The 22,820-nt window shown below is 32.9% G+C and overlaps 1 protein-coding gene across 2 annotated transcripts in view; it reads right to left on the reverse strand.

Moving 5' to 3' along the window:
• The window catches only part of LOC113551186 (low-density lipoprotein receptor-related protein 2), a 64,977-nt gene that overhangs the window by 20,082 nt on the left and 22,075 nt on the right, over positions 1–22,820 (reverse strand). The window contains exons 2-11 of one of the 2 annotated variants that reach the window (XM_026953271.1): positions 7,492–7,641; positions 6,932–7,063; positions 4,634–4,894; positions 4,268–4,519; positions 4,080–4,196; positions 2,574–3,509; positions 1,926–2,063; positions 1,617–1,826; positions 1,315–1,510; positions 653–906 (exon numbers count right to left, since the gene is read on the reverse strand). In XM_026953271.1, coding sequence (XP_026809072.1) covers positions 653–906; positions 1,315–1,510; positions 1,617–1,826; positions 1,926–2,063; positions 2,574–3,509; positions 4,080–4,196; positions 4,268–4,519; positions 4,634–4,894; positions 6,932–7,063; positions 7,492–7,641 — 2,646 coding nt within the window. The remainder of the gene's footprint in view (positions 1–652; positions 907–1,314; positions 1,511–1,616; positions 1,827–1,925; positions 2,064–2,573; positions 3,510–4,079; positions 4,197–4,267; positions 4,520–4,633; positions 4,895–6,931; positions 7,064–7,491; positions 7,642–22,820) is intronic. The other variant, XM_026953272.1, reaches the window with a different exon arrangement.

A 22,820-nucleotide genomic window follows, 5' to 3' on the forward strand; every position in this document is an offset into this window, starting at 1 on the left:
TGCGCAAACACCAACTACAGCAGCCGCACAACTTGCGAATCAACTATGCGGGGGTCGGCACTTATAAAGACGGGGGGAGAGGAGTAAGGGTTGATTACAAAACAGTGAATTTTTGTTCTAATAATAAGCTCTCATTTTGTATAGTGAGCTTTATTTATAAAGTCATAACTGATCGCTATTATCAATCTAAAAAGCAAGAATAATATAAGCGTTTTATAGTGAGTTTTTACGGCATTTTAATCGAGAAATGTTTTATCATTTTTAATTTAATAATAGGCTCGTTTGCTTTACTATTAAAATTTAAGCAATGCACAAAATTGGAACTGTGTAATAAAAATTTGCTATACACTATACATCTGTAAGACAAAGACAACACATACTTTAATCGATGACAACAAGTTGTGATACTAGTAAGTAGTAATGACTAGTATAAGTTAACTTAAAAAGTTAATTTAATTTTTAACTTTATAACCAACTTAACATATAATATAAATATATATTATGTATATTGTAATGTAATGATTGCGTATTATAAAATTAAAATCAAAAAACAAACATTTTAATCGATACTGAGAATCATCGAATGGGAGAGGGGGGGTATTAGGAAACTAAAACGGCCTATCAAAACCGAATAAATCGCAGAAAAGCATACCATAATGTGTGACTATTGAAAACGGATGTCGTATTAGCGTGGAGTTGATGGTCCGCACGTCTGTTCCATCCAAATTCGAATGCTGGACATGATCCAGCAGTGCGTCGCACCAATACAATCGGTCCGTTGCGAAATCTACGGCCAAACCGTTTGGCCATCCCAGTGTGATGTTACGGAACACGATCAGATTCGAACCGTCTGTGTACGCACGGCTAATGTTGGCCGGCCGGTCCCATTCGGAAAAGAATATGTACCTAGAATTCATTAACCATAATATTATAACATAAGTAGTCGTTAAATATTATACAATAACAAAAACCCAGTCATGATCGTTATATAACAATTTAAAATAATACATTTTAGATTTTAAACACAATTAAGCACACTATATGGTAATTATATATAATTAAAATTAATATTAAAATCATTATGAATATACATAATTGAAATAAACAATTTTTGCAAACGGTATAAATCATAATTTAAAATAATTATTTTCGAGAAAACGGCATCCTAACTGCTATTATGTATGTAAAAATAAAAAAACGTAATTTTCACAGGACCTGAATTACATTGCTTAGTACTGAGTAGTGAGTAACCGAAAAAACTTTAAATCACAGTATCAGTCATAAATTATTATATTTTTTCTTATAACAACTTACCCCTTGTTAGGGTGAACAACGATTGCTCTAGGTCTTTTCATATTCTTCAATAGCACTCTTTTGTTGGTCACGTTTCGAGTACTTAACACGTTCAATGTACCTTTTCTACTGTCGATATAGTACAGATTCTTGGCCACCCAATCGACGGCAAGACCTTCCACGCCCTCGTTCTGAGACGCTAATACAATTTCTCTGCCTGCAAATATTTCATGGTTATAAGCTAGTACACAATGGTGTTTTCACTAAAACGTGTTTATTGCGTAACGACAACGTTAAGCGTGAAAAGGTGTGTAAACTCTTACCTGTCCCGTTTCTATGTATCCTGTATATAACGTCCTGAAGAACGTCAGAATAATAAATGTAATTGTCACGAGCATCAAAATCTAGACCCACGAACCTCGCTCTCCTCGAGGACACTGGTAGTATGGCATCAGCAAACCCTTGCGAAACTTTATTCAAGACTTTGCCTTTGATAAACCTTTGTTGAGAGTACAACAAAAACTCGTCGACCACTAAAATAAAAAACGAAGAACATCAATTACACATAACCGTTAATATTCAACAAACACATGAATCACTATCGAATGTTTGTAAATATATTATATACTCACAAACGCAGTTATGCATATCTTGCGCAAGTTGATATCCCATGTTACAGGCGCATCTGTGTGCTAGCAAACCATCGCTGCCCCTAGTAACTATACACATGTGTTGACAACCAGCGTTGTTCTTGCTGCAAGGTGACGGCACTGTGAACACAAAACACCGATAATAAATATTATATTTTAAAGCATTATAGTTCGTTAACACCTACTAACTTATAACTAACTAAACTGTTTCATTGATTAAAAACAAATGACAGTATTACCTCAATGTATATAAAATTTCACGAATTGATTAAAAAAAGTCGGGGTACGACTACAATCAGCGCCCCAATGTCATGTTTGTTATAACAGCAAAAAAAAAATGTATTTCAAATATTTTATTTACGTAACAAATTGTTGCAAATTAGTTTCAAAAAAAATAACACTAATTTAGTACCTATAGGATAATGTAAGGGTGTCAACTTCACGTACGTGCTGATTTCTAAAACTTACGCAGGCTTTTAGTTGTAATATAAGTAAAATAATTAATAAGTTATGAAATATTTGTCGATTTGTGGTAATATGTTTTAATGTGTAATAAAGGGAGAGGTCTCCCGCGGTTATTCAATATACCTATACTATATATAGGATGCAAATTTTGTGCGTATCACTTACCATCTCTCTGGACGAGCGAATGGACGATTTTCACCGATTTCGGGTCCTTTATGTCGCGATTCTTGTAAACGGACGAAACGCTGGTTGGGTCGTACTTGTTGACGCTCAGTATGCCTTGCTTAGTGCCGTCCGACCAGTATACGCGATTTTCGAACACCGCCAGTCGGGAAGGCGATGGCACCTGTGGTCCTCTGAGTATGAGGTGTCGGTCGTTTCCGTCATAGTCGACCGTTTCGATGTAATCAAGCAGCGAGTCACACCAGTACAACCGCTTGTCGAGTATGTCAGCCGAAACGCCGGACGCCTTGTACACGGCGTCGGTGACTATGGCTTTAGTGTCGCCTCCGTCCATGTTGGCACGGATCAGCTGGTTGCCGTCCGCTATGAACATGTACCCCTGTGTGGGGTCGAGCGCGATGTCCGACGGGTTGGTCAAGTTGCTGCTCAGCACGATCGCGTGCCACCGGCCGTTCAGCTCGAATACGTCCACCTTCTGGCCCACGCCGTCCACCACATACAGCTTGTTACCAATCCAGTCCACCGCTACCGAAATGGGTTCCCACATTCCAGGTAACGTGATCTCGGACAGCAAGTTGTTGCCGTCCCGCACGAACTTGTCCACGTCCAGCAGTCTCGTCGACTTGATCTTCTTCAGCTTAACGTCAGACCAGTACAACGCGTTCAACGCGTAATGGTAGTCCATGCCGCTGGCCGACGTGGCGTTGGCCACCACCACTTGGTTTTGGTACTTGGAATCCATTTTCATGATATTTCTGTCCTGGGCGAAGTATACCTGGAACGGTTGCGTCCGATTGTTGACCACGCATTTTTTCCGTTCCATCAGTGTGTATCCGGGATAACAGCTACATGTATACGATCCTTCCGTGTTCTTGCACATCTGCTCGCAGAATCCCCATTCAGAACACTCGTCACGATCTGAAAGTATAATAGATCATAATATTACACACACACACACATCGTCGAAAATCACATCATATGAGTCATACGGATTCGGGACACGCGTCACCGTATGTCGATGAAAAATCATCTATAAAGTTACTATTTTTTTTTAAAGTAAATTTTATAATTAGGTATCGTAATTATACGGTATTTTAAAACATAAATGATATAACGCTATCACGTTGAACTCGTAAAAATCCGATAAAGAAAACGGAATATATTTTATTTGAATTATTGGGTAAGACAAATTTAATATACTTATTTGTAAAATTACGATATTTTATTATCAATGACTTTATAGAATGTAGGAATTTAAAATTTAAACACCGCACAAAGTAAATATTTTTACGTTTTGTGAAAGATTATTTTATGCGAAGTTAGGTGTACTAACAAGAAATAAGTTGTGCTATAAAAAAGGTCAAAAGTAATGAAATTATAGTTTATTTATTGTCGTTAACCGCCTTCGCCGTAATCGGCAAAGTAATTAGTCACTTGTACGTCATACTTCACGACTCGGTCACTAGGTATATAAATATATATACTAACCTATACAGGTTTTCGAATCATTTGCAATTTTTCTTCCTTCCGAACAATAACACGAGCCACCGGTGGGTGAGGCCTGACACTTGTATTCGCAGCCTAGAGCCGGACAACTGAGCGTCGCTGTAAATAAGACACGTAAATATAAAATAGAATGAAAAGGAAAAATAATTCATTTATTTGTTAACACTTACAGCACGCTGCCTCTTCGTCGGCGTTATCATCGCAGTCTTTATGCCCGTCACACAGTTGTGACTTGTTTATGCACTTGGGCCGTTTGTTCGGTCCGCCCTGGGGACATAGATATTTACCCGGACAAGCTAGCGCAGTGCAATTCAACTCATCTGTGCCATCGTGACAGTCAGCGTACCCATCGCACTGATAGTTGAGCGGAATGCAAAGTCCGTTGCCGCACCGAAACTGGCCGACGTGGCAAGCCGCGAAATCTTTATGGTAAATCAAACGTTTAAGTGAAACCAATAGAAAAATCGCGAAAACGGATGAACGATTACGTCTACCACCTGCATATCATCGCGTTTATATGTATATATAATACTCACTGCAGTTTTCTTCGTCGCTGTTATCGCCGCAATTGTTTTGATGATCGCATTTCAGTTTAGGATCGATGCACTTCTGTCCGTTTAGACACCGGAATTTGTCTAGTGGACACGACATGTTCATGGACGGCCCGCAGTTTTCCTCGTCCTTGTGGTTGCGGCAATCGAAGTAACCGTCGCACCGCTTGGTCTTGGGCAGACATGGACCACTGCCCGGACCGTTCACCTCACACCGGAAGTCTTCAGTCTGACATTTTCGGTACGCTAAGCAATAAATTGCACATAATGTACATCATAACAATATAATATACCGTGTTGTATAACAATGTGTTTTTAGAGATAAATCACGACAGCCCGAGATCGACGCGGGTACGACGTGAAAAAGAAAATTCCAGCCATAATTGACAAGACAGCAACACGGGAGAGATCAAACATCAAAACACTTCACGATACACGACTGATAAGAGGTTTTGCGTGAGTTTCAACACACGATGTTAAAATGTAAACGACGTCGAATCATTGCCGACGGTTTCGTCCTGTTTCCGCAAAATGTTTGGTACCACAGATGTGATGAAACGATTAAGCCCCGTTTGATGGTTACCCGTTTCTTTTTATTTCGAAAATGTGTATATAAAGTTATTACTTATAATATGCGCGCAGCACACAATATAATCGAATTTTAGATTGGAATCTTTAAAAACTCTCTGAGAGCACGTTATTTGTTATTATAGGTCGTTTAATATAATATACCCCCCTCTCTGCAGTCTCCGTACATTCGCAAGTCACGGAGTTCAAATCGGCGTTTTAATGGTAAAAAAAAACTCATCGCGGAAGATCATTCTGTTTTTTCAGTACGACGAAATTATTACACCAGTCACACATGATGATAACATTGCAAGTATATAAACCTACTTAAACACTATAATTATCAAACAGTCTAATTTGTAAACAGATCGTATGCAAGGAATGCGCGTGCGAGGTACTACTTCGATATAATATAATATTTTTTTCTCCCAGAAAACCACTACAATATACAATAATACGCGGTGTAGACGGGCACTCGAATAATATTGGAGAATGACGCGAGAGATAAAGTGGAAAAAAAAATAATGCTATACATCGTCGGATTTTTCTAAAATCACAATTCGTTTAAACCGCTGACGGCCGCATTCAGATATAAACAAGTGTTTAAACGTGCGTAGCCTGCTGTAATGCAGTTTTAAACACTGCGGACGAATCGATTCATTTATATAATACATATATATGGCCGTACATTGTTTGTGCATCACTATTGTTCATTTTGACCAATTTTATAACACTGTTGCAATTGTTCCAATTTTGGGTTATACGCAACGTTTGCGAAGCTCCCGTCTACTTTACGTCTTAATTATCGTATATTATAATTTGCACGTCAGCATATTTAATAATAGTACTGTAAGAGAAAAGGAATCCAAAAAATGAAAACTAAACACTAAGTTGCTACTATATAATTATTTAATTAAAAAAAAAAAAAGTATATTAATACGATATAAAAATAAATTATACTATCTTCTGCTAATAAATAGTTAATTGATTCTAAATATTGTTAACAAGGATAGATGAAAAAAAAACTTAAATTTGGGTCCCCTTCATTAATAATCACGCTTAGACCCATTATGATTCATTTACTTACAACATTGATTAGGAATGCCAAAAATCAGTTGTTTATTGACTTTTAGGTAGGTAACTGAAAATTTGACGGTCGTAATATTACATTTGCAAATATTCAATACCTAGGTATTTATGTTTAAAAATATGTACGACCAAATTAAATAACTGAAGTGCAAAGGACTCGTAACCATGGCCAACCTACAGATTTTTATCGTAGTATATAATATAATATTATGGATTATAAGTCATAACTATAAATATTATTTAAAATTTGTGAATAAGCCAATATATTTTAAATTAAAATGTTATATAGGTATTGGGTACATGGTATTATATTATTTGTATTATCATATATAAATTTAGTACCTGTTAAAAGTTCTTTTAATAAGTGATGTACTACCTAAAACTTACTAAAGCACCATCTTTTCAATATTTTTAATATCCTTCTATTGTCAAACGAACAATGTCAACATGTCGATGATGCGCAAACTATGACCGGAAATATACTCGTATATACTACAAATTAGAACTCGATATTTATATTCACATGCCTACTTTCTGTTTCAAATTATCAGTATGTACCTATACGTAATATAGTTAGGCATATACAGGTAGAGTTTGGGTTAAGTGATAGGTATATAATATACTCACTGCAATCAGCCTCGTCAGAACCGTCCACACAGTCTACGGTAACGTCGCACCGGTAATGCGGCGGGTAACAGTACGTCTTGTTCCAATGATATTGACGGCACGGCAACAGCGTGGGTTCGCACTCGGGTGGAGCTAATGGAAAATCAAACAGGATACGACATTATTATTTGTTTTTTCTCCGTCACTGACCACTCTGTATATAATACACAGCATGTGAAAACCGACGCGGCACGCGGGGTCGGTGTGCTTGTATTATTATACATTATGTGTCACCGACATTATAACCATGAAACTAAAACAACTACCTAACCGTAAAATGGCTATTATTTAAAAAATAACTATTTACTAGGTTAAAAGGTTTTTACAACCTGTCATTCTGTACAGAAAAACAAAGAAGTACCTACAAACTGACTAAAGCATCTAGAAAAATAAAATCAAAGGTCCGCTCTGCCTACATGATTAAAAGTTTACGTATTCGTCGAAAGTGGAAAAATGAATGAAAAAAATTATGAATCTACTATACTCTATTGATTGTTATTATTATTATAATTATCACTCACGGCAACTCTGAAACTCGTCCTCTCCTCGGTCGCAGTCTTTTTGCATGTTGCACAGCAAGTCGGAAGGTATGCACTTGCCGTCCGAGCACCGAAACATGCCCGGGCCGCATGTCGTCGTCGCCGGAGTACCAGTCGTCGTTTCGGCGGCTACTAAAACACAAAAACGGAAACAAAATGATTAATACACACAGTCGTAAAATTTAAAATTTAAACGCCTAAAAACGAAAATCTTCCGCCGTCCGACACAGGTATGCACACTTTAGGCACTCCTGTACCGGGTCTACAATAAACGACACACCACGATATAATACACAATATATATATGTATATAAATTATATTGTACAAGAGACCATTGTGTTTCGAGCACACCTTTCGGACGAACGGACGCCAGAAACGTATACATATAGGTATTATTATAATATGTGTACCTAATAATGGCTATACGGTATAATATACATTTACTACAGGTAAGTAATAAAATATATCAATGGTTCGTCTGCTTATAAGTTATAATATATATATATATATTATTATGTATGTACAACACGTAGGTAATATCTCCCGCCATCGCCATTGGAGCCGGTGGTAGTCGTCGTCATACACGGATAATGATAACAATAATAATCGAACCAGACACGTATCACTTACGCCCGTACCCGAGAGATAGATACACATTTTTATTTTTTTGTTTTTATTATTCAATATTATACAATAAATTAAATGTTAGGGTGCGATTATGTACATGATCTTTATATTATGCCGTTTAAGAATGGATATGCGTCGATGTAGTAAAACAATATAAACATAAGCGTAACAACGTAACGTGACTTATAATTTTGAGTAGATACATTCTCGGGAGTAGGTATACGTATAGTTAGTGCAGTGCGACTAACAGTTGTAATAAAAGTATAGTCGTCCATAGACTTATGGACACGGCACGAATATTGTATAATTATTTGTATTATTTGTAATCCATTGCAGACCATCACTTGGAATTACACATTGAAAAACATAATTTAAGTTTGGCTTTGGATTTTTGGTGTAGGCCTTAAGAACAATTAAGTTTTACAATTAACAAAACTGTAAGAAATAAAGTAATTTATAAATTTAAAATATGAAATAAAAATTTGTAAATCTCAGGTTTAATCATTTTCATCTGTAAGGGGTTAAAAGTCAAAAAATAAATTAAAAATGTCAATCGGCATTTGTACACGAAAATGAAATTATGTAATAGTATCGTATTTAATATTTATACTTTAATAACTATTATAGTTTAACAGTTTTGAAGTATGTAATATAATGTAATTTGTATAATAAGTACTGATTATTAAATAAAATGATACCTAAGTTCAGAAGCATATTATTAAATTAATATTAAGTGGTATAAAATATTAAAATATATTTTTTCTATCAATTACTAATTAATACAAAACTAAATATCTTCACCCGAATAAGACGACAGTAAAAGTTTTGAGCAGGTTAAGAAAGGTCAGGAATTTATCACATATTACATATATTGATTATGTATATACCTATATGTGTATCTTAAACCAAAATCTACGCATACCTATCAATATCCCATATTTTATAACACATGTAAATAATAATTATAAAAGTAATATGATACAATAAATTCTTTTACTGTGAACCAGGTAGAAAATACAATACAAAGAATTTATAAAAATATAAATTTCTTAAATATTTGAAAATATATAATTTATTTTATATTTCATTTTAAAAATTGTCTATGATGATATCAGTACTTGCAGTTCTAAAAATTTAAAAAAAATAAATAAAAATTCCTTGTATTTTCTTTAACGGTTGACAATAAAAAATAATATATTCTGTATTTGCAGTGGGCAATTTTCGCAGGTTTACGAACCAATGGAATCGACTGAAACACAGCAGCGGCAGCGGACACAGTCACAATAAGCATATTTATATACATTATACCTATAACTCTATAAGCATGTATATAAACATAATACATATATACAAATATAATTTTTATATGGGACGATAGTCACCGCCACCGTTATGTGTGGTGCGTGCGCTAGTATTGTTTGAAGGGGAAAAAAGTACGATTTTTTTACTGTAATTGGACATCAATAAAAAAAAAAATTGTTTCATGAGTGTATATTATTATATTTAATTATTTGTACTGTGTTATTGTTATATTGGCCCGCATTTTACGGACATCGCGAAATCAGGTCGTTTGCAAATTAACCCACACCATTAAAATATTATTGCGGATCGTATAGGCGAAAAGTTCGATTACAAATTGTATATGATAATATAACGCATTAACGCATGACTCATCTTGGAGTTATAAGAAAATTAAAATACAGATAGGTACATTAATATTATATTATAATTGACCTAGGAATATTTCTGTTCTCTATTTTTTATCACAAAAAGTATCATAGTAAGTAATAATTATAGATAAATCAAAATTTCAACTGCAGTTATAATAATTTACTTCAATTATTTCTAAGCTAAAATACGAAAGAAAAACAGCTTTCATTAACAACAAATTTGAACTATTACCAAGTGATATTTTCCATCAGGAAAAAATGAGGAGAGTATTAATATTCAATACGTATAAAAATCAGAATCTATTATATAAGACTATAATATACGAATGAGAAAAATATAAGCTGCAAGTCTATATTACATATGTATATATATATATATATATATATAATACATATGTACTATACTTTTTTAATGCACTGCAGACGTATCATTATTGTATCAATCATTCTTTCGCGATCGTATAGTACCTATTATAAATACGAATAATTAATAAATATATATATGTGTGTGTGTGTGCATATATTGTACATATATTATTATACATAGTACCTATACGTAATTCAAATAATAATATAATTGTTATATGCACATTTAATATATATATATACACACAATAATATGAGACTCTATACATGTATCTTTCTTGTGGTTTGTAGAACAGATATTATATATAGATATACACCAACCGAGAATAGTGACGACCGCGATATAATATACTTCTTAAATTACTTTTTTTTTCTTATCAGAATTCGACACCCTGTTGTAAAAAAACTATATTAAGTGTTCTAGCTCAATCCATCGTAATGACACTGGAAAATCGAACACACACAAAATATGTAATATACTCTTACATACGTAAATGTATAATGTGTAGGTATATACATTATAGAGCGAGTTCGCAAAAGTTATAATATAATATTTAAATGTATAATATATTCTAAATTCTAATAATATAATAATATTTCATATACCCATGTGTCTTTATATATATAAATATATACACCTCAATACGTTTGTGCTACAGGAACAACAAAATAACGTTTTCACGGTGTCGCAGTGTGTGTAACAATAAAAGTATATACCATTTTCGAGCTACACGGCCGTTGTGTGAAGTCGTCTACGAAGATTTTCTCCGACATAATTTACTTTATATATAATAGTATATAGTTTACAATCTAATAGCAAATAAGCAACACAATATTATAATAGATCGAAAATTCACTACTTTATTTATTTATTCGGGGGTATGGGGTAAGACTATTTCAAACTTTATAAAATATTATTCTTAGGATTTATCACAATATAAAACTTTTGGTTAGCTCCTCTTATATATTATTCCTGCACCTTTATAAATACAACAACGCTTATTCCGTTACTCTTTTAAAGGTTTTAGCACTATATACTGACATTGTTTCTTATAGCAGGAACCTATAATACTAATTGATAAATCAATACGTATAGTAACAGGAAATTAATTATAAAAAGCATTAACACAAATATGATGTTATCTCTGCGTCACCATAGTCACTGACGCGCGTAAATTAAATACGTACCTACCCTACAAATATGAAATTTTAATGCAGCCTTTGACACGAACACGCTACCGGAGTGTAAGCACAATACATACGTCAAATACCATACATCGTACTAAGTACCTGTGTGTACGGGCAAACATAATATTAATTACCATGCTTAAGTGTATGAATCGTCACCGTGGTCTACTTAAAGCTGTACATTAATCTATGAGAGATCATTGAAATCGGTTTACGAGAAGTCTCGTCTATCCTTCAACTACCGTATAACATACGCACACTCATCGTTACAAGCATTCACGCGATAGTAATGTCAGGTTCTAACTATAAGATAACTCTAAATACAAGACCATTTCGACACAAAGTTGGGCCTCAAAAAAACTTGCACACCAACATTTTGTTACCAGCGTATTCAATACACAGTATACGAGATACAAGTTGGTGATCAACGCGCTTTATAAGTGACTTTAACGAATATACATTATACACCGTGGGGACAACTGGACAAGTACCTATGACGTACCTAAGTAATTTGTAAGTAATCAATAACATACGTCATCGTGTCGCGCCTATGCATAAGTATAAGTTTCAAATACATTTTCGGTCTAATACTTTTATAATTTTTTATGACACTATAACAACACACTCATTTATTTTGTATATTGCATATTGTAGTCAGAAAAAAATATTTAATACAATTTTGCAAGTTCTATTTTTTATATATTATAATTTATACGTAAGCATTATCTATGCCCTATAGATTATGCAGTATGTAACAATACTGTTTTTACAATAGATAGTATAAGAGTTTAATTTGGTTTATATTTTATAAGCTTTCTAAGGTTCTGACCGTATGAATTATCAATTTATGTATAATATATTATAAGATACAAATTTTAAGGTTGAATTATGGGATTATTGCATTTCAAAATTTCAGAAACGAATATGAAATGTAAATTCACAACATCTATAATAATGAGTAAATCTATATATTGTGTATAGTGCCAGTGTTTAGACTTTTCCAAAAAATATTTATTGAGATATTTTTAACATTAAGAAGTATTAGTACATAAAATATCAATAAAATATTATTTATGACGTATATGAAATATAATTTAACATACCTATTATTATTAAGTTACAACGTAAAACTCTGTGTCATACTGTCATCGTGCAAAATAGAATCCCAAACGAATATGGTGATTAAAAAAATAAAACATTATTATCTCATAAACATCAACAATAATAACATTATGTTCTATATATCATCTATCAAGCCACTGTAACTAATTATTTTATTTATCTCTCGTACCTATACACTAGCAATTTATTAAAGCTAACATAATAGTATACGCGTATAATAATGTTGAAATATTATTTTAATCTTAATCAAAAAAAAAAAAAAATTATATAATAATACAATTATTTTACAAGTCTTAATTTATCACACACGACCTTGTCGTGATAAAGGGTATCGTAAAATGTATTTCCATTTAGAATGGACTGTATGTACCTATAAATAATATTGTCAACCCTGATCACCTTGTGCTGTATAAATATATTTGATAGTATGTCTATGTACATATAACATTGTATTTATTAAAATATATTATTGAAAATAATGAAAACTACAGTTTGTCACGAACGAATAAACTATTGGCAAATATATGGTTCTAAATGTTCTATGTGCCCGTATAGCTAAACATCATAGGTGTTATTTTAAATTTTGAATATTTTTTTAAAATTTCAATTCGTTCAATTTTTTATTATAATTATTATTTATCTAATAATTGGCCTTGCGTTAAAAATGTTTTGACCTTGTATACAAAACGATACAACAACAGATTAACAGCGCTTATAACTTTATTTTTTCCGACTGTACGAGAAATTATTACATTATTCTAATATGATATTATATACCTGATGATCACGGGATGCACACATGACATCGCTTACACAGTCATGATATCAAGTTATATTATGCTTACGTGACATACAAATTATACAGAATTCAAGATGTTAATAATAACACTATACAGCCATATAAAAAAATTAAATTAAAGTCGGGTTATTTGAGCATATTTTAAATTAGCACTTATATAATATGATAACGATGATATTTAATACGATTAATGCATAATTAACCATATGCAATATGCCAATATTCCAATAAATGCGTAATTATTACGTATTTACGCTCGATGAAGAAAAATACCATCTAAGAAGAAGCATTAAGTAAGAAATATTACTCAACCTTAGTTTAAGTCTCATGCGGATCGTTTTTATCATTATTCTCATAAAAAAATACAACCAATTATTAAGATAACAATACACAATACACACTTTAGACTTATAAACTAAAAATATAATATAATATCATTTTATTATTATGATAAAAAATTAATTGATAATATAATAATGAAAATCAATAATAACTGTATTGAGTATCACGAAAAACAATGACAGATAGGTACCCCATTATTCTATAATTTTTTTTATAAAAAAAATATGATATTATATTATAAAAACAGCGAACACAATACAAGTTAAAAATAATATAACATCACTAAAGTGATGATAACAGATTAATTTCCAACCGACCAAGCACGATTTGAACGGTTGAATATAACAAAAAATATAACAAAGATAAACAGAAATTTGATAATACAAATAAATGTACGTAATTCTATATAGTACTACCTACGTCATTTCGTTTAGCGATTTAAAATGTTTATGTTTGCAGTTATTTTATTACTTTTCGATAAAATTACACAACTGTATAAATACATTTTGAATGTTTTAAATTATTCCAACAAAATTGAAAAAATTTTAATAGTTCACAGTGCAGTTATTAAAGGTATGGTTACTATGGTTAAGAGGAAGTATCAAAATTAAAAACATTTAAACTGGTGTTTCTGCAATTGATGAACGTACAATTATTTTATATAAGCGTACATAATATTATACATATACCTAATATGATCGACGAATAAATTCGTGTACCTACAACATCAGGACAGCTGAAAACCTCTCGAGCACAAACAATGAGTCTTATAGACAATATGATACGATTAATCAATCACCAAATACAATAGTGTTCGTAGTATCTTTCGGCATCTCGCATATCTTATAAACAAAATAAAAAACATGTTCTCCTTCTTCTCTTACTAGTCTCTACTCATACTCCTTGTCATCCAAACACCCCTCTTCGTGTGTTTTCTCTGTCGGAAATACCCATCAAAATGATCTTATAATATTTGCATACTCACACACACACACACACACACACACACATTCAAGATACAACACGTATGTAATCGTGACGAGTGACGAAGGTTGAAGGTACTCTTCCCGCGCGACCGTCGCGGTTTTACAATAATATAAAACGAAAAAGAAAAAAGAACGCACAACATTCACCTCTCTTCGGTGTCATCCGAAGTGAAAGCAAATTTACCACAACAATGTAACGATTCGTAATTTTTTCCAGTCCGCGTATCCGTGCTACTATATACATACATATATATACACACACATACGTGTAATAACGATATAGGTTAACTTAAGAAATTGCACGTGTAATGCAATAATGATGGAAAAACGCAAAAAAGTGTCCAAAAAAAAATTCGATTATAATGGTTTTCACAAACACTATTTTCGTCTTTGCAAAAGAGAAAACCCGATAGGTGTATAATGTGTACCTAATATACTAAACACGGTATAAAAAACAAATCCATAACGCATATATAGATATATAATCACCTATACTCGTCGAATATATATAACCATAATAATTGACGTTTTTTCGTCTTCTTTTCTAACGACCTGGATAGTGCATTTTCCGAACGTGATGTCATTTTCGAACTGATATTATTAATAGTATTTTTTTTCTTTTAACAGACCACATTACTCAACATTCAACTAGCAAATTTTGCAAGTATGTTTTCTATTTCAAGATTGAACACGATATTATTAAATATCGTTTTATAACATAAAATGTTAAAACATTGATGCAGATATACCTATTTATTATTAAAGTAAAATACGTTTCGTTTCGAAATATCAATGTCACCGATTTCACGCATGCGGTAGAGAATGTATTAACCGAACATTATAGGCCATTAGGCTCAAATCATTAGGCATACGACTTGTGGACTGACTAATGGACGTAAAAATATAATATAAAACATGTACATTATAAAAACATTTGACGGCAATGATTAAATTTACAGAAAATCTCAAGAATAATATAATATATATTCACTGTATATTATAATGCACTACACCACTTCTAGTGAAACGATCATTTCGAATCGCTGCAGATTCACGGAACACCTAAAACACGATGTGATATTTATCATTTTATTTAAATTGGTTCGAATGGTTAATAGGTAATTATAGAACTTCGGTTTCTCACGTTATTTTATACTCCTACTTATTATTACACGGATATTATAATGATATCAAAGAAATTATCGTTAGCAATGAGATGCGTCTGTCATAATATATAGCATACATAGGTAACGCATAAAACTAATTTGACTAGTCAGACTGATTTCTGAAGTTAAACGTCAATGCAATATGAATTCATTGAAATCTAAACACAATTTTATTGATGTATTTTTGAGTATAAACTTAAATTGGTGACAGTTCAAATTAATTGCGAAAAATATTTTATAATGTACTGAATGTCCGATGTTCGTAATTTGCGAAAGAAAATATATTCTATGTAGCCTCGTGTATCAAACGTTAACCTCCTTATGTAACGGTTTAAATTATAATGATGTTTTTACATATATATATAGTAGGTCAAAATTAAAACATTGTATTCTAAAATATAAACAACACTATTTATTAAGGATATAATTAATTGATATAAATTATGTAATTCGTATATTATTATGTTCTTATTCATATGATATTATGTGTATACCTTTATAATTTTATATTACACTATTATACTCCTCACCATAGGTTTATTATTTAACAAATAAATATATAATATAATATGTAGTATACACATTCGCATGTTGTGCATTGATGAAATCGAGAAAATGATACATTTAAAAAACATCACAAATTTATAGTCCCAAAAATGAAAAAACAGATACACGAGCCAGATGAAAAAACTAAATAGTTGACCTCCACTGGTTAAAAACATCGTTAAATTGTATAAAATTTTATTAAAACATTAATATTCGATTACAGCTGTGCGTGGTTGTTAAAAAAAAAAAAAGAACAATTTTAGTGATATTAATATAATTATTGTGTATTATAATTTATAGTGTATAAAGTATAATCATTTACATACTTCTACGTTCATTAAGAATAATTTAATTGTAGGAAATTTTTTTCTAGATTATAGCTACTTATAATAATAATAATAATAGAATATAGAGCTGCTAAAGTGAAAAAGTATGTATGATACTTGAGGAAGGTTGTATACCAGGAGTGGCTAAACTGCAGCTCGCGTCATAAACGCATACGACTCGCATCATATCATAAGATACAAAACATTTTTACAAAAATAAATACATATTAATATGACCTATCACTTTAAGGGCAACGAAGTGGACGAGGACAGCTATAAAAAAGAACGCCGTGTCGTCTGCGAATGACGAGTATTTAACAACGAATTCAACAACGTTTGAATCACATAAAAGGCATAACTTTAATAGGCAACGAAGTGCACGAGGTTAACAAGTAAAAGATAAATAGATATCCCAACAATTTTCGGTAGTTATAATAATCAATAGAAATTATACAGTCCACAAATAACCGCATATAAATTGTAAACGTACGATAGGTATAGATATACGATATATGGTGATGAATTACTCATTTTGGGGAGAAAAATGTCCATCTATAACATCATTATACACTACTTTCACAGAACTCGAATTCGTTTTCAACTATCATTCGGGGTAAAATAATAAATTACTACATTCCATAATCACCAACATGACGTGTATCGATAAAAAGTTATGTGAACTACTGATCGGACGACTCATGTAGGTAAAGTTCTCTCATTCATGTCAACATTATCATCGACTAAATAATGACAACAATAACATAACTGCAGTGCAGTAATGGTAGAATATCACCAATAAAAATCTAATCTATACATCATATCGGAATGCGAACAGTTTGCAATTGTCGACGAACGAACGAAAAACAGCTCTACTGAGTGCATTAACGTCGTTGAAGGGTCATCAAACATAGTAATTGCAGGAAACGTAGCGCACGCACACGTGAGCTTGCGCGCGCACTTTGCATCGAAATAGTGCGCCGCGTGGATATCGAAGGACGACGCTGATGTCCCCACACATAAAATAGTACGTATTATAACGTTATTGCGATTTTATTCATAATAACACGACTCGTTAGTAAAAAAAAATACATTGACAAAAATTATCGAAAATTTAAATATTTAAAAAAATAAGTAATAAAAGGATTAAAAATCTATACATCAGACACCGTCAGGTTATCCCAAATTCTATACCATCTACCGATTCACAATGTCAATGTGACATTTCTCGTCCGTTTTTGCTGTACTTTTGATTTCTTTTCTTGTGAAAGACATGCATAAACACACACACACACACGCACACACACACACACACATATGACCTGCATCCAACCCAAGAGCGGCCCGGAGTTCGTTCACCCGGTTCCCCGGGTCACACCCATCTGCGCGGAGTCGACCTCTAACTGGTTTCATACCCGGCAGGGAGAACAACACTACATGAAGGGGGGACTACGACTCGGGTACACGGCGCTGCGCTGCCGCCGACTCGTGTACGCACACGATCATACAAGCCTATATAAGCACGTATATATGATAATATACAATAATATCTTTATACGTCTGTTTATCGTTAAAACGCCATTAACGCGGGTAGTGTAAAGTGCGTATAGGTACCGTGAACCCGGACGGCTGCGATTGTTATCACTGGCCCTTGCATCATGCTATGAGGATTTTTGAAAAACAACAAGACCATTAACTATTTTAAATCTGAAAATCACTCTGTGCTTGTGAACATACTCGGCTCGTGACGACGACACACGTCATATTATTATTATAATATAATGAATAGCGATTGCGGAGTTAAGCTGCACCGCAAAGCCGCCGATGTAAACATAACGATATAATATGATAGATACAAATCGTATTTAAAATAATAATATTAGTGCATTATTATTATATTATAATAATATGTAGGGTACGACAAGTGTGCGATGACGTAAATGGTTTCCGTTTTTTATGCCACTATATTAATATTATAATAATAAATAAACCAAAAATCCGACGAGTCTAACGGTAAAGAAAACCTCGAGAGGACACAGCAGTAAATTCGGTTATCTCGCGTACGCGTACGTGAATTATATACTAACTACCGAGATTTAAATCTAGGTATAATATAAATTATAGTGGTCACATCAAGAATAATCAGCAACGAACTTTATTCGTGTTATTTTGATGAAAAAATTATTTTGAAGTTTTGAACTTTGACACAGAATGATCAAAGTGGTAATAGGAATAAAAATCACCGAAAAAAATTTAAATAGCTTAGATTTTTAATTTAATGATTCTTTAATACTTAATTTTAATTTTTAATAATTGTTTAACTAATACAATATTTCAATATGATATATTCATTAACTAAAATACCTACCAATATATTCATAATAACATTAAGTATTGTATTCTGGGAATTCGTACTCTACTAAAATCAAATGCAGTGAAATACAGAACTCTGATTTTATTTTACTGTAATAGTTTGTCGAGAAAAAATGGCGTGACATCTCATCAGTTTATTACTTTATAATAACATATTCTATTGTAGAGTGCCGAGTAATAAGTCAACATCGGTACAAAAAAAAAAAAGAGTCAAGACTTAACACAAAGTAGGGTTTTCGTTTTTCCGCTGACAATACTACAGCATAATAATAATCGATATAATAACAGTCGGTACCTATACATACCTTAAAATCTATTATCTCTACGACCTGGTAAGCCAAGTTTTTAATTAACGTACGTTTGCTGCTCAACGAAATCGATCATCAACACACCACGGTGACTTTAACGCCAGCGGCCGAGATACTATATTATTAATATTATATAATATAGTATATGATATTATACTATTATTATTATTATTATTATACATATACACACTCGTGAGCAACTATCAACAGATGACGACGTTAACGACTTACCGCGATGATCTACAGATTCTGAAGCATTTCTCAACCTGTGGTACACGAAAAGCTCATAAAGATAATACAAAAAAGAAATCTCGCTTGTTAAAAAAAATAAAATGTTTATTAATATTAAATATTGGCATTGTCTACACAAGCTCTATACAGTCCTTTAAACCTTTTATTTGTATCTACATACCTGTGTGAAAATATACTTTCCTACTTATTACTTTCTGATATACATACATAAACTAATAAAAATAAAGATATACATAAATACTTGAATGAATAAAATGATTTATAACTTAAAGTTACCAACATAAAATTCAAAACGTCAAATCTTCATTCATTCAAAACAATATACCGACTGTTGTCTGATTTAAGTATTTAAAACATAATCATTATAGTACCTAATAATAGTATTTTAAAAAAAACATGTAGGTGTGTACTCGGATATAAAAATGTTGAAAAACGAAGATCAACAGCAACAGTATAAATTCTATGCGCAACAATCGCATCATGTGCCTACATATTATATCGAGAAGTCGTATCAAATTTCACGATTCGCTCTCGGTTTAAAACATATATAGCTGATAATACATCATAAAGATAAACGATTGTCTGAAAAATCAAATTTCTCTTGGTCAAAACCCATCAACTTAAATATATACATTTTCTGGTCCACGTATGTACATGATAACATGTTTAACGTTTGCCGTGGGTTTTGCGGTCCAACTGCATTTATTTCAACGTAAAACACATGCGTAAAACCACAGATATTACATACCTATATAATACATACATTTACAATACGCGTTTCCAAGTCATTATTATAATACATTATATTATTGTATTATTGTTACACGTGATGCCGCCGACTAAGCGTCGCCTATTTTCGCTTTAAAATATACAAAACCAAAATATATTTTACAATATACCTATAATAGCTATACTAACTTATTTATAGTGCTTTCCCCCTAATGATCATTATTGATGTGACGCAATCGCAACGCATAGATTATTATTGATTTTCGAACGAGCGTATTAGGTAGCGCTCCAGGTCGGCAAATAACGAAAAGCACTGGATATTAATAATTGGTCGTGATACGGTATTACAGTCGATTTTTTTTTCACTCCCGTTCTCTCACAGGTGTTGGTAACTCGTGGAAATCGCCGTGTGCGAACGGCAGTTGAAGCCTAAAATAACAGAAGATTTCTAATTTCGAATCATACATGTATAATAGGCCTGCAGGAGATAAAAGTGTGCGTTGAAAGTCGCGAAAAAAATAACAATTGTGATGAACCGACCTGTGAATACCGACAACGAACACAAAAATATTTCTATAGTCATTTTATGAGAGTATACGCGCACGATCGTGTTTTATAATCCCGCTGCAACAGTTTGCCACAATAAACGGTACGGTACTTTGATATGCAATGCACACGTCAGTCACGCGAGACTCAGTCTGTTCCAGACTAATATATTAATATATTATATTTTCAGAGCGAAAATACCGGGCGAATGTGTCTATATACGATAATAATTGTTGTGTTCAAGCGATTTGCACAAAAACGTTTTCGGGGCACGATCGTAACAACGCCGTACCAGCTAGCCACATATTATTTATACACATATTATCATATTATTTTTATACGTATTAAATATTGTTGTTAAATTATTGTTAAGTAATATACAATTAACTGCGAACACAAAGTCCGTTGCAGGTATCGGAATTAGGTACAAGTATATAATAGCAATTCTATATAACTATATTATTTATTCGTGTTTCATAGTATATAATATTATGCACTCTTATACTGTGCGTCGAGTATCGAATGCACCAGACGCGCAGGGCGCACAGGTGATTTTCTTCACGAGATTATATAGTAATTAGTAACACATCGAAACGAATCGACCAACGTTGCGCCCGAGGGTTTAATAATAATAAAACTGCGTAGTGGAAAAACGAAAAGGTGCGGAAGAACTATACAGCGCCTAAAATACAATATTAAATTATAATGTGGAATCCACGTCTATTCGGGTGTATGTATTGTATATATATATATATATATATGTATTCCTACCTACGTTATAGTTACGATTTGGTACGCAATTGCGTATTTACGTTCTTCAATTAGCCATCATAGACACGTAATAGACACGGCATTATGAATTCCGCATGTTTCGTAATTCTGTTCATGTAGCGTGCACGCTCCTCCTATTATATACACGACGGTGATATTATCGCGAGCATATAGGCGAAACTAGACATTTTGATTATAGATTGGTCCAACAATATAATAGACATGTGCCCCCCTAGTTCCAAACATCAAAAATTATAATGCACATGATAGGCGAGCAACGATTGCTTCAACAGCAAACCGTAAATATACAAATTATATAAAATGATAGCGATGCTTTTAGTTCTTGATCGTTTGACTTAAGTTTTGCCACTGAGTTTAAATTCTAAAACAAATAATAATTCAGCCAGTGCTATCGCAAAATATATTTTTGAAAAAAAAACAATAATGCTATTTCTTTTAACCCTCCCACCCCCCCGGCCCCAAGCTATAGTCCTGGCGGTTACTAGTTATGCCGACGACCGCTCTTTGACTATATGACCGTCAGTCATTTTATATAGTTCAACGTTAGACCGGTCCCGTCACAACGACGCCGATACAATACTATGAGGGTCGATCGAAATCATTTTGGACGCCACGCACATCGATCTCTCGTCAAGGACTCGCGCACTATGTAAACAAACTATCGCGCCGTCGCCGCGGGACGTCCGCCGCACGCATGACGCGCGTCCTCGTCGGCTATACAATATAATATCTCGACAGGCACCTACAGGATCCTATAGATCGATAATATTTTAATAATAATATAATATACCCCATACTATAGGTAGTCCACTCCTCGACATTATTGTTACACATATTATTGTTGTTGTTGTACGACGATAACTAATTGAATCTCGCGTGACGTTGACCCTACATAGAGGGTGGTTGGCGACGTGCGGATCCGGTGATGTCTCACAGGAGCGTGTGAGTGTCGATGCGGTAACAAAGGGTTCATACATAGTGATACCCGATACTAACACAATATATTTAGTACGAGATCGACCTTTCCGGGCGGAAATTCAACGATACGAAGGTATTGCAGACTATGCAGACTCGTATACGACGGCAATTTTATCGCTCGTGTGCCATAATATATATAAGACACATCATAAAAGCTTATAAATATTATAATAATGACGAGGTCATATTCCTGCACG

This window comes from Rhopalosiphum maidis, chromosome 2 (genome assembly GCF_003676215.2).
Source record: "Rhopalosiphum maidis isolate BTI-1 chromosome 2, ASM367621v3, whole genome shotgun sequence".
In the NCBI taxonomy this organism is placed as follows: domain Eukaryota; kingdom Metazoa; phylum Arthropoda; class Insecta; order Hemiptera; family Aphididae; genus Rhopalosiphum; species Rhopalosiphum maidis.